This window comes from Saccostrea echinata, unplaced genomic scaffold (assembly GCF_033153115.1).
Source record: "Saccostrea echinata isolate AGI-Se365-2 ecotype Australia unplaced genomic scaffold, CSIRO_AGI_Sech_v1 ptg000009l, whole genome shotgun sequence".
Taxonomy (NCBI): Eukaryota; Metazoa; Mollusca; class Bivalvia; order Ostreida; family Ostreidae; genus Saccostrea; species Saccostrea echinata.
This window is the reverse complement of record NW_026889758.1, coordinates 2,265,715-2,279,398: the sequence shown is the minus strand read 5'-3', so window position 1 is coordinate 2,279,398 and position 13,684 is coordinate 2,265,715. Positions and strand designations below refer to the sequence as shown.

Genomic DNA, 13,684 nt, shown 5'->3' with positions numbered 1-13,684 from the left:
ACAAATTTTCGTCACAGTTTTCTCAGCAACTACTCATCACAGATGCTTGAAATTTTAGCACAATTTTTGTTTAGGCATGCCATATGGTTGGATCCATTTTTCTTTGAATCCGATGTCAACTTCCTGTTTATCTGTGCATCTGTCCGTACCAAATTTCCGTTGCATATTTCTCAGCAACTACTCAGTGTAGATGCTTGAAATTTTAGCATAATCTTTGTTTAGGCATGCCAAATGGTGGGATTTATTTTTATATGAATTAGATATCAACTCTTGTTTATCCGTGCATCTGTTCATAACAAATTTTTGGTCGCAGTTTTCTCAGCGACTACTCATCACAGATGCTTGAAATTTTAGCACACTCTTTGTTTAGGCATGCCATATGGTGGGATTCATTTTTGTTTAAATTTGTCGTCAACTTCCTGTTTATCCATGCATCTGTCCATACCAAATTTCCGTCACAGTTATCTCAGCAACTACTCAGTGAAGATGCTTGAGATTTTAGCACAATCTTTGTTTAGGCATGCCAGATGGTGGGATTCTTTTATTTTTTTGTATGAATTTGATGTCTACATGGGAGGGTAACCGTATATCACATCAGAGCGGGGGTATTACTAGTGAGCATTCGCTCACGGAATTCTTGTTATTGAAAAAAATTCAGTTGTTTTGTTACTTATATAGTTATGTAATGAAAACCAATTTTATGTTCATGGTCTACTTTATATTTTTAGAAAGTAATCATGTGCAAAGAATCTGAAAGATGTATTTCTTCTGGATATTAAAATATTCTGTGAAAGGGCAAGTGACGTCTTTGAACAAGAACTGTTTTCAAAGGTACATCAGTAATTAAATAAAATTATTTGGCATAATATATATGATAAGTATACTTTGAACATTGTTACAAACCTTCAAGTTTGATGTTGCTGACTATTTAATATTTAAACTACAATATTTTTGTTCATGTATAGGCACAAAGTACATGTATTTTAAATCACTTTCCTATGTTCTGTGATAAATTAATATTGTTAAGAGATAAGAAACACACAAATTTTTAGTTAAATTTTTCTTTATCAACACAGCACCGATTTATGTTAATAATGACTTTCTTGTTGTAGGTATTCCACTTCAGCATCACTGACACATTATGATATCTTAGGAGTGGGAAGACAAGCCAATACTAAAGAAATCAAACAAGCATATATTTCTATGAGTAAAAAAGTAAGAGTTCTAAAAATGTTACAAAAAGTTTTAATTGTTAAGAGAGTCTGACAATAATATGCTCTTTTAAAGTCATATTTGATTGTACTGATTACAAGATTACTTGAAACATAATATTTGAAATGATGAAAATATCATATGATATATCTTTTTAAGTTTTCTTTAAAATGAAATGCATCTGTATGTGTTTTTTTCCCCAAATTTATTTTATTTTGAGGAAATAAAATCACTGTCATATTTAATTTCAGTTACATCCAGATGCAAATCCAGGTGATGCACAAGCTCAGCAGAAATTTGTTCGACTCCGAGAAGCATACAATGTTCTAAGTGACCCCAAAGAAAGAACAAGTTATGACGTTCAAATGTACAAAGATTTACAGTCAAGGGCTAGGGTCAACAAAAGTTATACAACGTACGTAATTTAAAATACTGTTGTACATGTATAAATATGTTTAGTTCTTTAAAATGTAAATGCAGTTGAACTTCAGTATCTCGAACACCATGGATATGTCAAAGTGATTTGAAAGTCCCAACCACATATTCTGTAGTATTTTACCCTTGATATTTTGAATCCTCAAATATCTCAAAGTTTTTTCTTGGTCCAATTGAATTTGAGATAACAAGGTTTGATTATATATGGCTGCATTGCTGTTTGCACATTTTTCTTATAAAGGTTTGATTATATATGGCTGCATTGCTGTTTGCACATTTTTCTTATGGATATGATTTTTATTGACTGTATTCACTCTCTTTTAGCTCTTTTTTTAATTTCATTAATAAACAAGATCGAGGCCCAAGGGCCTTAACGGTCAACTGAGTATAAAACAACAATTTAGAGGATCCATAAAGTATAAAATAAACTGATAGAAGAAGCTTTGTTACCCAAAAGCAAGAGAAATAGGATGATCAGGATCAATGAAAAAATCAGTCTAGTATTGAGTAACAACTCAGATTAAGCTCTAATCTGTCCCCCATTTAGATTTGTTTCCTATAAATTTCATTTTCTATTATGGCCCCATCCTACCCCCAGGGGGTCATGATTTGAACAATCTTGAATTTACACTACCTGAAGATGCTTCTGTATTAAAATGACTAATCATGGCATTTTTGTTCTTGAGATGAAGATTTTTAATGATCTTTCCTATACATTCCTAACCAAAACTTTGATCACCTGTCGTGTCCCCTCCCTATCCCAGGGGGTCATGATTTAAACAAATTTGAATCTACATTACCCGAGGATGCTTCCATAAATATATGACAAATCATGGCTTTGCTATTCTTGAGAAAAGATTGTAAAAGGTTTTTTCTATGTAGTCATATGTAAATCTTTGCATAAGTCCAGTGTGACCCAACCCTATCCCCAGGGTCATGATTTGAACAAACTTGAAGCTATACTTCCTGAGAATGCTTCCATGTAAATATAAAATCAATCCTTGCTTTGCTGTTCTTGAAAAAAGAATTTTTTTCAAGATTTTTCCTATGTAAAACTTTGCCCATCCATTGTGGCCCCATCCTACACCCTGGGATCATGATTTGATCAAACCAGAATCTACACTTCCTGCAGATATTCCCGTATAAGTTTCATCTTTCCTGACCCTGTGGTTTTGGAGAAGAAGATTTTTAAAGATTGTTCAAATGTATTACCATGTAAAACTTTGATCATCAATTGTGGCCCCATCCTACCCCTGGGGGTCATGATTTGAACAAACTTGAATTGACACTACCTGAGGATGTTTCCATATAAGCTTCACCCTACCTGGCCCAGTGGTTCTGGAGAAAAAGATTTTTAAATATTTTTCAAATGTATTACCATGTAAAAATTTGATCGTCCATTGTGGCCCCACCCTACACCCAGTGGTCATGATTTGAACAAACTTGAATCTACACTACCTGAGGATGTTTCCACATAAGTTTCATCTTTCTTGGCCCAGTGGTTCTGAAGAAGATTTTTAAAAGATGCCATTAATTTTTAACTTATTTGTTATTATCTCCCCTTGGAAGCATTTGAACAAAATTGAATTCCCTTCACCCAAGGATACTTTGTGGCAAGTTTGAATAAAATTGGTCCAGTGGTTCTTGAGAAGATGTTGAAAATGTGAAAAGTTTACACGACGACGGACGAAAAAATAGCAATAGGTCACCTGAGTGTCTCAGGTGACCTAAAAATCCTGAAAAAGAGAAATTTTTGTTTTGTTTAAGTTTTAATAACTTCTCTGTTTGATGTTCTGTCCCTTTATCTGTTGTAGCCATACATTGTACATTGATGCTTTGAGTAACTTTATGAATTCACTGAAACATTGGTTGCCCCTGATTTAAACACTTGTCATGCTCTTGACTCTACTTCCATCAGCAACTAGTTACATTTGTATTTAACTTCCAGGACCCACAGCACAGAACATATGTCTGAACAGGAAGTCATACAAAGATACTATAAACAGCACCAGGAGATGTACGAGGAATGGATCAGGAAAAGTAGGAGTCAGTCCGGTACCAACACGCATCAACAACAGTACTACAACAGTCACAAAGAGGACCCCAAACAGTGGATGGGGCAGGGAGGGTTCAATCCACACGGTGACCCCAAACACTGGGCGGGACCAGATGGGTTCAATTCACATGATGACCCTAAAGACTGGGCCAGACATGGAGGATTCAATCCTCATGAAGAATTAAAGGCCAGAGCTTTCTACTACATGAATAAGTTATCAGTGGCTGACCTATTCCTCATCACTGCTCTAGGGAAAGTCGCTGGACTGTTTATACTTGTGTACTTTTTATATATTCATTACAGAAAGTTCTGAGAAGTAAAATTCTTTTTTGTTTGCTTATTTTTCAGAGGAATGGGGGAAATGGCTTCTTTTAGCAATATGTTCATAAATGATGAAACAGAAATACATGTACTTTCGAAGAAAAAAATAATTGAAAAACAAAGGATATCTGTAAAAAAAAAAAAAAAGAAAGAACCAACTGGGAAATCATGTAACCCTTTTGGAGACTTGGTTGTATATATATATAATTTTGTTTTTCTTGTGCAAAAGTTTAAATTTTTGTTATTCTGTTTAGGTTAAAGTACAAGTTTGTTGATTGACACAAAGACATTTGGTTATGTCAAGAAGGTACTTTGCATTTTGTTGTTGAATATGTTATTTGCGTGAAAAATTCAGTTGTCAACTGTGATATGTTATAAATTTTAAAACAATAAATAAAGAAATTGTTCAAATTTTTCTTTCCTGTAGAACAGTGTACATGTATTTATGAGCAATAGCTCAAGTGTAGCACAATTGAAGGGAGCACTTTCTAAGTGTAGCATCTTTGCTAACCAAGTGTTTCTGATCCGATACACGCAGTGTGTAACAGATATGGCTTTTAAAGAATTCCGCAAGTGAACTTGGAATTTTACCACTTGAGTCCAGCTTGTATATATTAGAGTCATTCCCTGGTGGAGTATTGATTAAAAAGTCCAGTTTGACTTCAGACAATTTTATTATCAAATCATTAAAAACTTAACAAAGGTGGGCATAATTTAACAAAAATGCATAACTTTCAGTAATTACTGTTAAAAACCATACATAACAATTTACATTCTTAGAAGTTTTACATTTTACGAACATTAGAATGTCAGCCTGCTTAAAAAACATTCAAGATGCTTCATACACATGTATATCAAAGCCTTATGTACCTTCTTTAGCACATAATACAAACACACAGAGTTTAATAACGTTCCTGTATATATGGCATATTACCAGATACATGTAAAAGAAAAGAGTATTTCATGGTCCGTCATCTGTAGACTGCCAGTCTGAAATTAGATTTTCACGATGTCTTTAATAATGAATCAATTTACTTTTTCTATATATACAGTTGTTTGAGTGCATCTGAAGTGCAACAGTTTTTTGCTAATTAAGAAATGGGAATCATAATTTTGAAAAATGATCTATTTGTATACTGATTTAATAAAATGCTATTTTATAGAAAAAAAAGTTAATTATGATAACTGGATTAGGAGTTTCCTTCACAGATCTTCATCGTTGGATACCCATGGGTGATCTTGTCTTGACTCATCTCTCATGGGTGATGGGTAAAACACGAGATCTCCCGTCAGTATCCAACAATGACAGATCTTTTAAATACTCCTAACTAAACAATAGATAGCTTTTGTATGATACATGTATTTTCCCTTTGAGTTATTTCCCTTGGTCACCATCTTGGAGGTCAAACTAGTGAATTTTCCTCTTTGAGCAACCTATTTTAAACATATGGCAGAAATAAATGGGCAAAAACCTTTAAAAATACAAAAAAATTGAATTAAAGGAAGCTTTTGTTACAAACATATATTTGTAAGAAAAACTGTGTTATCTTCACCTCATTGCCCAGTATGACAAGTTTAAATTGGTTGAATAATGAAGGAATCTGGGTTTGTTGACCTCCAATATGGTGACCAAATAGAAACAACTCTTGGTAAAATAAAGTCTATTGAAAACTAACTATAGGATTCATGCTAATGACAAAATGTGCCCTGTTGCTGCACAATTGAATGGACACGATGCTTAAATGGACTAGACTGATTATAAATCACTTAACTTAATCATAAAAATTGTATGGGACTTGTCGGGTGTTAAGACCTTACAACAAATGATTCAAATAAAAGCCCTACCTCACTTTCACACCACTGCTACTACGAGTTGTTATTTCTTCACTGAAAAAAAAGGGAAAATTTTTATGACATTTTCATTTATTATTAATTTTAATCAGCTATGAAGGAAGTATGGTATATCATAGATATGTTTATACGGTTGAACTGATATCTTGAATACCATGGATATGTCTCAGTTTTTACTCGGTCCAATCGAGTTAAACATAATGAGGTTCTAATGTATACATGTAAGTGGTCCATCACCTTGTACATTGTACGTCTTACCTTGTTGCTGCCATTTTCTCGCGCTCTCTGTAATATCTTTGATCAGGTATATCCCAGAAGCATATCCCAAGATGGTGAAAATATTAATCAAGGTAAACAAGAGAAAAATATCTTGAAAGGATGCCTGCTTTGACTCTTTGTTTCCAAAGAAAGAATCCACAAGACAACCAAAGGGTCCAAACATGTCATAGTACTTCTGTTGATAGAAGGCCTCGTTATAATATTCACTGTGTTCTTGGTTTGAATTGTGCCTACTTTTGTTTTCTTTGATCCACTCCTCATACTTTCCCCGTTGTCCGGTCCACTGACCGTACGTCTCTTCCTGTTGTCTGCCGTAGTTTGACCATTGTCTGTACATGTCCTCTGGTCTATGTCTTGCCTGTTGTCTGCCATAGTTTGACCATTGTCCGTACATGTCCTCTGGTCTATGTCTTGCCTGTTGCTCCTTATGATGAACTCCTTCATTGCTAGAAGTCCTGTGTAATTAATAATTAAAACATTTAATTACAACATCATATCTTTATATAAAATATGTAGTTTATGAAGAAAAAAATAGAAAATGTAGAACAAGCAATTGAGCAATAATTAGATTGAAAACCAGACAAATGGTCTCCTGCTCGGATAGGAAAGATATACTTTCTGCCACTTTAATGATTAACCACATTTTACAATTTTATTTCTCTTTGTCCTTGAATGTCTTTTTCCCATTTCTCTTTCCAATCCTTTATCCTACCCTTCACAATAAAATACATCTCTTTTTTAATTCAATTAGCTTTGTTGAACATTTCTAAAGAATGAGTGGACTTCAGAGTCTTGAAAAAAAGCAGACAATTGAAGTAAAATGTTTCTTTCCATAATAACAGCTATCTTAAATGTGTTTTCTTAATACAGATATATTTCTGAATTAAAAGAATTCTTTTCAAGGAAAACCAAATAAAAACCTAAATCATGGCACCTGAAGATTTCTTGAATATCAAAAGATAATCAGGGTCACACTTTTGTCAGCATCTTAATACATATTCAGGGCATATTTATCAGCCATTCTGAAGAATATTATAGGTGTATATTGAATAAGATAACATCATATTAAAAGGAGATGAGTGGACAAATCTGTGCTCATACTCAATTTTACAAAAAACATGTTCAAGAAAAACATGTCGCTTCCATTGTAATATGACTGTTTTTACCTTGATTGAACCTAGATTGACCTGTAAAATTAAATTACAATTCGTCACCTGGTGTCCAGCTGCGAGTGTACTTGTGAAATCAATTATTCTAAAATGTTACCTCAACCTAATTCAGGCCTGACAGCATGTTTGGTTGGTCCGCCATTTGCAGAATTGAGCGAATTAAATCTGCTGTACAATTTTGTGTATCCTCACAATATTTACCAGAGAAATCTTTTAATTTCATATTTACATCACTGTTATTGGCATTAAATGATACTATATACATATTCAAATTTCTATTGAGAGAGAGGGATGCCTACATGATGCTGATCAACACTGTATACCAACTTTTATTCGTGTGCGAGAAATATCCGCAATTAGTTTTGTGTCCTTTTACTCCCAAATATTTTGTATTTTCTTTTGTACTGTAACCGGAAGTAGAACTCTTTAATGAATAACTTAACAAAGTTAATAGCCAACTTGGCTTAAAGCAGTAAACTGCCTCCAGTTATGATTATCAACCCAGGTAAGGGGATATCTGAACTATGAACAACGCTACATGAAAACACAGTTGTAAGTTTTATAAATTTAATAAAGTGAGAATTAACCTTTGTAAATGATAACAAATAATAAATAATAGTCAAAATTTAAACAAGAATAAAGTCTTTCAAAATTGCACAGGAATAAATAGTTTTATCAAAAATATAATTTAATTTGGCAAGTGAATAACAATAATCTCAATAAATAAATAAGAAGTTTGTGAAAAATTTAATAGGAAAAATGGGAGGAATGTGGAAACCCTTTGAAAAATAATTTATGTCCCTACTGAGCTTCCATACTTATGAAAAAGGTCAAAAATCCTATAAAAAAATGCTGTAAATGTCAATGAGTTGGAAAAATGTAAGGGAAATGAGCTACATCACCCAATATGAACTCTACTAATCAACACTCTAGAGTTGAACTTAAAATAATAAAGTCAAATCTGGACTCAAAAAAAATATCTAACCCAGAAAATAAACAACACCAAAAATAAATAACAAATAGTAAATAGTGGTTCTAGGAATTATACCTGTTATCTACAAATCCCTAGACCAGGCTGGACTTGGAAAGGGGAAAATAAATTAACTCTATAAAACCTACATCCTAACTGTTTCCTAACAAAAACCTAGAACTTGTGAAAAACATGAAACTAAAGCTAGCCAAGACCTAGAGTACTGTTAAACCATGAGGTTTTCTTAGCACTCTAAGGCACTAATCAAATAGTGCTCATAAACCATGAGGTTTTCTTAGCACAGTAAAGAGGAACTAACCATGAGGTTCTGTTCCCCAACCCAAGTGAAGAAAACTACACGAACACAGCTTTAAATACCCTAGCTATAGGCCCAAAAATAAAAGCCAATGAACATCAAAGATCCTATAGCTAACTAAACCAATCAGAACACAGCTACCAAAAGTACTATGGAAAGACTCCCAACATGGATGACACTTCCTGTTTAAAAAGTTAAACGTGGAATGTCAACACATGTCCTAACTTATAAAAGACAAATAATAATGGGGTTTTACGTAAGTAACAACTGAAAACATAAGGTAAATAGAATTATCAGACTGAAATACCAACAAATACTTGCAAAATATAATTTACGAAACGAGGGCTATGAAATAGAAATCTAAACCACTACAGTACAAATGATCTACCTAATATAATCATGTATATGTCAATCTTGCTATTGCTTCTAAAATATTTTGGATTCACTTCATTTACAGTTTAGTAGAGGATCACAAAAAGACCCAAAATAGGGCGTTAAGTCCACTCATTCTTTACTGGAAAATCTTATGTAAAAGAAGTCTCCATGAGTCAAAATTCTATTCATTGGGATTAAAGTGAGAGCAAGTTTCAGTAACTGATAGTTTACTTCTTTTGGGTGTCCATTCTTATTCTGTAGAAGTGCATGTCGTAGTGGATCCTTTCCTTGGGGTCACTAAGTACATTGTAAGCTTCCTGTAAACGGATAAACTTCTGCTGAGCTTGAGAGTCATCTGGATTGGTATCTGGATGATACTGAAAAATTCAGAATCAAAATGGTCAGGTTCAATGCTTTTTAAAGTTTTCTAGATTAATTAATTTCCTTCTTTCTGTCTGACAACTGTACCTTTTTACACTTTGCAATGTATGCTGCCCTTATTTCTTTGTTGTCTGCTCTTTGATTTATACCCAGAATCTGGTAATGATTTTGTGAAGGCAGTGATGCACATTTCCTTCAAAACAAAAGAAGGTATTTCAAAATATTTTGTACACTTCAAACAGCAGTCCATTCAAGAGGGCTACATCTAGCACTTATCAAGCTTAGCTGTTACAAACTTGGCCCAGTACTAAATAAAATGAATTTTCTTTCAAATACATTAGAAGAGTAAAGTCCAGTTACCCAATTTGCAAGGATAAATTTAGTTAAGGAAATGCATACCTGAGAAAGCTAACCTGGCAGGGAGGAAGTCTGTGAAATATCTTGTATCGTAATAAACATGTGGACTCCACGAACATTACTTTGGTGCAGCATTACATACCAACAATTATCTGTAGCAATAAAAACAAAAACAAAAAAACCTATTAAATGACACTTATCTCAATGAATTATTTACAATTAACTCCACCACTAACTAAGTCCATGACAAGTCAGTAGGTAGCTTTTCTGGTCCCTAACCTGAGAGAATAGGGAGGAAATCTGTTTCTTTTATTGTCTCCTTTATGAGAGTAGACATGTTGGTTTTCAGTCTAGACCATAACTTCCACATCATGAATTAGAGTAAATACTATCTTATGGACCCTCTCTACACTGATGAAGAATGTATTTTGGGACTTTGAGAAAATTAAATAGCGTAAAGGAGGCTATTTTGAAATTAACTTTTCATATTTTCATCTTCTTCTCAAGAACCACTGGGCCAATTTCAACCAAACTTGCCACAAAGTATCCTTGAGTAAAGAGGATTCAAGTTAATTTAAATGAAGGGTCACACCTTTTTCCAAGGGGCGATAATTATGATTTTGTGAAAAATTAATGGCATCATTTAAACATAGGTAATCAAAGATTACGAAGCTCACCTCGACGAATGTTATCTACATGTAAGGCAAATTTCACATCATATTTTTTTCTAGTTAGGGTACATCCCAAGATCAATATCCATGCAAGTTTGATTTAATTATAGATCTGCTCAAAAAACTTTTGACCTGTTTAGTAATCAAGAAAATTTTGGTCAGTTCCAACATCCAAAGCAAGTCTGGAAGTTTTCATCCTTAGATGCACCATCTATGCAAGTTTAATCATAACAGGCCATAATATTATATAGCTACTCCAAAAAATTACCCTGGTCACTCATCTGGAAAATGTACGTCAGATTCAGAATCCAAGGCAAGTCTGGAAGTATCCATCCCTAGATACATCATCCATGCTAATTTGGTTAAAATATGGCTAAAATTCACTCATGTGGAAAATCTAGGTCAGATCCAGCATTCGAAGCAGGTTGGTTAGTGTACATCCCTAGATGCATCATCCATGCAAGTTTGGTCCAGGTAGGGCTTATAGTTACTTGGGAACGAGACTACTCCTAAATCTAAACCTGGTCTCACATGTGGAAAATCTAGGTCAGATCCAGCTTCCGAAGCAAGTGTGGTAGTGTCCATCCCTGGATGCATCATCCATGCAAGTTTAGTCCAGGTAGGGCTTATAGTTACTTTGGAATGGACCTGCTCCTAAAACTTTAACCTGGTCACTCATCTGGAAAATCTAGGTCAGATCCAGCATCCGAAGCAAGTGTGGTAGTGTCCATCCCTAGATGCATCATCCATGCAGGTTTGGTCCAGGTAGGGCTTATAGTTACTTGGGAATGGACCTGCTCCTAAAACTTTAACCTGCTTAACATCTGGAAAATCTACATCAGATCCAGCATCCGAAGTAAGTGTGGCCATGTCCATCCCTAGATGCATCATCCATGCAAGTTTGGTCCAGGAAGGGCTTATAGTTACTTGGGAATGGACCTGCTCCTAAAACTTTAACCTGGTCACTCATCTGGAAAATCTAGGTCAGATCCAGCATCCGAAGCAAGTGTGGTAGTGTCCATCCCTAGATGCATCATCCATGCAAGTTTGGTCCAGGTAGGGCTTATAGTTACTTGGGAATGGACCTGCTCCTAAAACTTTAACCTGGTCACTCATCTGGAAAATCTAGGTCAGATCCAGCATCCGAAGCAAGTGTGGTAGTGTCCATCCCTAGATGCATCATCCATGCAAGTTTGGTCCAGGTAGGGCTTATAGTTACTTGGGAATGGACCTGCTCCTAAAACTTTAACCTGGTCACTCATCTGGAAAATCTACATCAGATCCAGCATCCGAAGCAAGTGTAGTAGTGTCCATCCCTAGATGCATCATCCATGCAAGTTTGGTCCAGGTAGGGCTTATAGTTACTTGGGAATGGACCTGCTCCTAAAACTTTAACCTGGTCACTCATCTGGAAAATCTAGGTCAGATCCAGCATCCCAAACAAGTGTGGTATTGTCCATCCCTAGATGCATCATCCATGCAAGTTTGGTCCAGGTAGGGCTTATAGTTACTTGGGAATGGACCTGCTCCTAAAACTTTAACCTGGTCACTCATCTGGAAAATCTAGGTCAGATCCAGCATCCGAAGCAAGTGTGGTAGTGTCCATCCCTAGATGCATCATCCATGCAAGTTTGGTCCAGGTAGGGCTTATAGTTACTTGGGAATGGGACTTGCTCCTAAAACTTTAACCTGGGACGCCGACGCTAACGCCGACGCCGACACCGACGCCGATGCCGACGCCGGGGGTATAGCATAAGCTCATCTCGACTTCGTCGAGGTGAGCTAATAATCATTGTCGCAAACCACGGTTTTGAGTCCACAAGCTACCTGATAGAGAGAATCGATGTGAGTCACCCGTGGGTTACCGACGATGTTTAAAAATATTCTCAAGAACCACTGTGCTTGAAAATATGAAACTTATGTGGAATCATTGTGAGGTAGCGTAGATTCAAATTTGTTCAAATTATGACCCCCGGGGGTAGGGTGGGGCCACATTGGGGGATCAAAGTGTAACATACAAATACATAAGAAAAATCTTTAAAAATCTTCTTCTCAAGAACAACAAAGCCATTATTAGTCATATTTATATGGAAGCATCCTCAGGTAGTGTAGATTCAAGTTTGTTCAAATCATGACCCCTGGGGGTAGGGTGGGGCCACAATGGGCAATCAAAGTTTTACATATGAATTCATTGGGAAAACCTTTCAAAATCTTCTTCTCAAGAACAGCAAAGCCATGTATGGTCACATTTATATGGAAGCATCTTCAGGTAGTGTAGATTCAAGTTTGTTCAAATCATGACCCCCGGGGTAGGGTGGGGCCACAATGGGTGATCACAGTTTTACATTGGAATACATACGAAAAATCTTTAAAATTCTGTACAAGAACAACAAATCCATGATTGGTCATAAATATAAAAGTATCAAAAAAGATAATCTAAATTTAAATTTGTTCAAATCATGACCCCCCCCCCCCCAGGAGAAGAGAGGGATCATACAGGGGATCATAGTTATACAAAGGAATATAAAGGATAATTAATTATCAATAAAAAGTTTCATCTTAAAAACATCAAAGCCAATATGTGTCATATTTAAGTTTGTTCAAATCATACCGGCTCCCAAAAAAGCCATGATTGGTCAAAAATATAAAAAAAGCATCCAAAAAGGTGATGTAGATTTAAATTTGTTCAAATCATGAACCTCCCAAGGAGAATAGAGGGGCCATAACAGGGGATCAGAGTTATAAAAATTTAGAATATAATATTATCAATAAAAATTTTCAACTTAAAAACAGCAAAGCCATTATGTGTCATATTTAAGCTTGTTCAAATCATACCCCCTCCCCGAACCACTTTTATATTTAAACTTTTCAATACTGAGCTGATTTATTCTTTTTCCTCGCCAAAATGTTCAGGTGAGCGATGTGGCCCCTGTGCCTCTTGTTATGTCAACTTAGGAAAAGCCCTAATTTGAATGGTGCTTCTCAGTAAGAAAAATGATTGATTTGTTATCATATACAATGTACCAAAAGCAAAGTCCCTTTTCTCGGATCTTTCTATTTGACATTCTGTCAGGAAGCAAACTTACTGAAGTTACTCAGTGTTGCTTCTGCCCTGGTGTGTGGTCCATGTATATCAGTTCATACATGTATTATGAGTTCTGTGTCTTTGTCTACCATGCATCAACTAATAGGACAGCACTGTACATTCAATCACCTCGAAACTGCATGTGTACTCATCACTGACTTTCCGCCGCTCTCGTTTCATAATCCGGGAAAGAAATTCGCCCGTTA

General features: G+C 35.3%; 2 protein-coding genes across 2 annotated transcripts; one reads left to right on the top strand and one right to left on the bottom strand.

Annotated features, from left to right (window-relative positions):
• Positions 1-733: 733 nt before the first annotated feature.
• LOC133181593 (uncharacterized) lies at positions 734-4,388 on the top strand. Its single transcript, XM_061316126.1, has 4 exons — positions 734-831; positions 1,113-1,215; positions 1,464-1,627; positions 3,596-4,388. Exons 1-4 carry the CDS (start codon positions 758-760, stop codon positions 4,014-4,016), a joined length of 762 nt encoding a protein of 253 aa, XP_061172110.1. The 5' UTR covers positions 734-757; the 3' UTR covers positions 4,017-4,388.
• A 297-nt stretch (positions 4,389-4,685) lies between these two features.
• On the bottom strand, positions 4,686-13,608 carry LOC133181592 (dnaJ homolog subfamily B member 9-like). The gene is made up of 7 exons (XM_061316125.1): positions 13,480-13,608; positions 9,765-9,874; positions 9,453-9,558; positions 9,216-9,361; positions 6,134-6,609; positions 5,870-5,911; positions 4,686-5,014 (listed from the first exon to the last, which is right to left on the bottom strand). Exons 2-6 carry the CDS (start codon positions 9,839-9,841, stop codon positions 5,901-5,903), a joined length of 816 nt encoding a protein of 271 aa, XP_061172109.1. The 5' UTR covers positions 9,842-9,874; positions 13,480-13,608; the 3' UTR covers positions 4,686-5,014; positions 5,870-5,900.
• Positions 13,609-13,684: the final 76 nt, after the last annotated feature.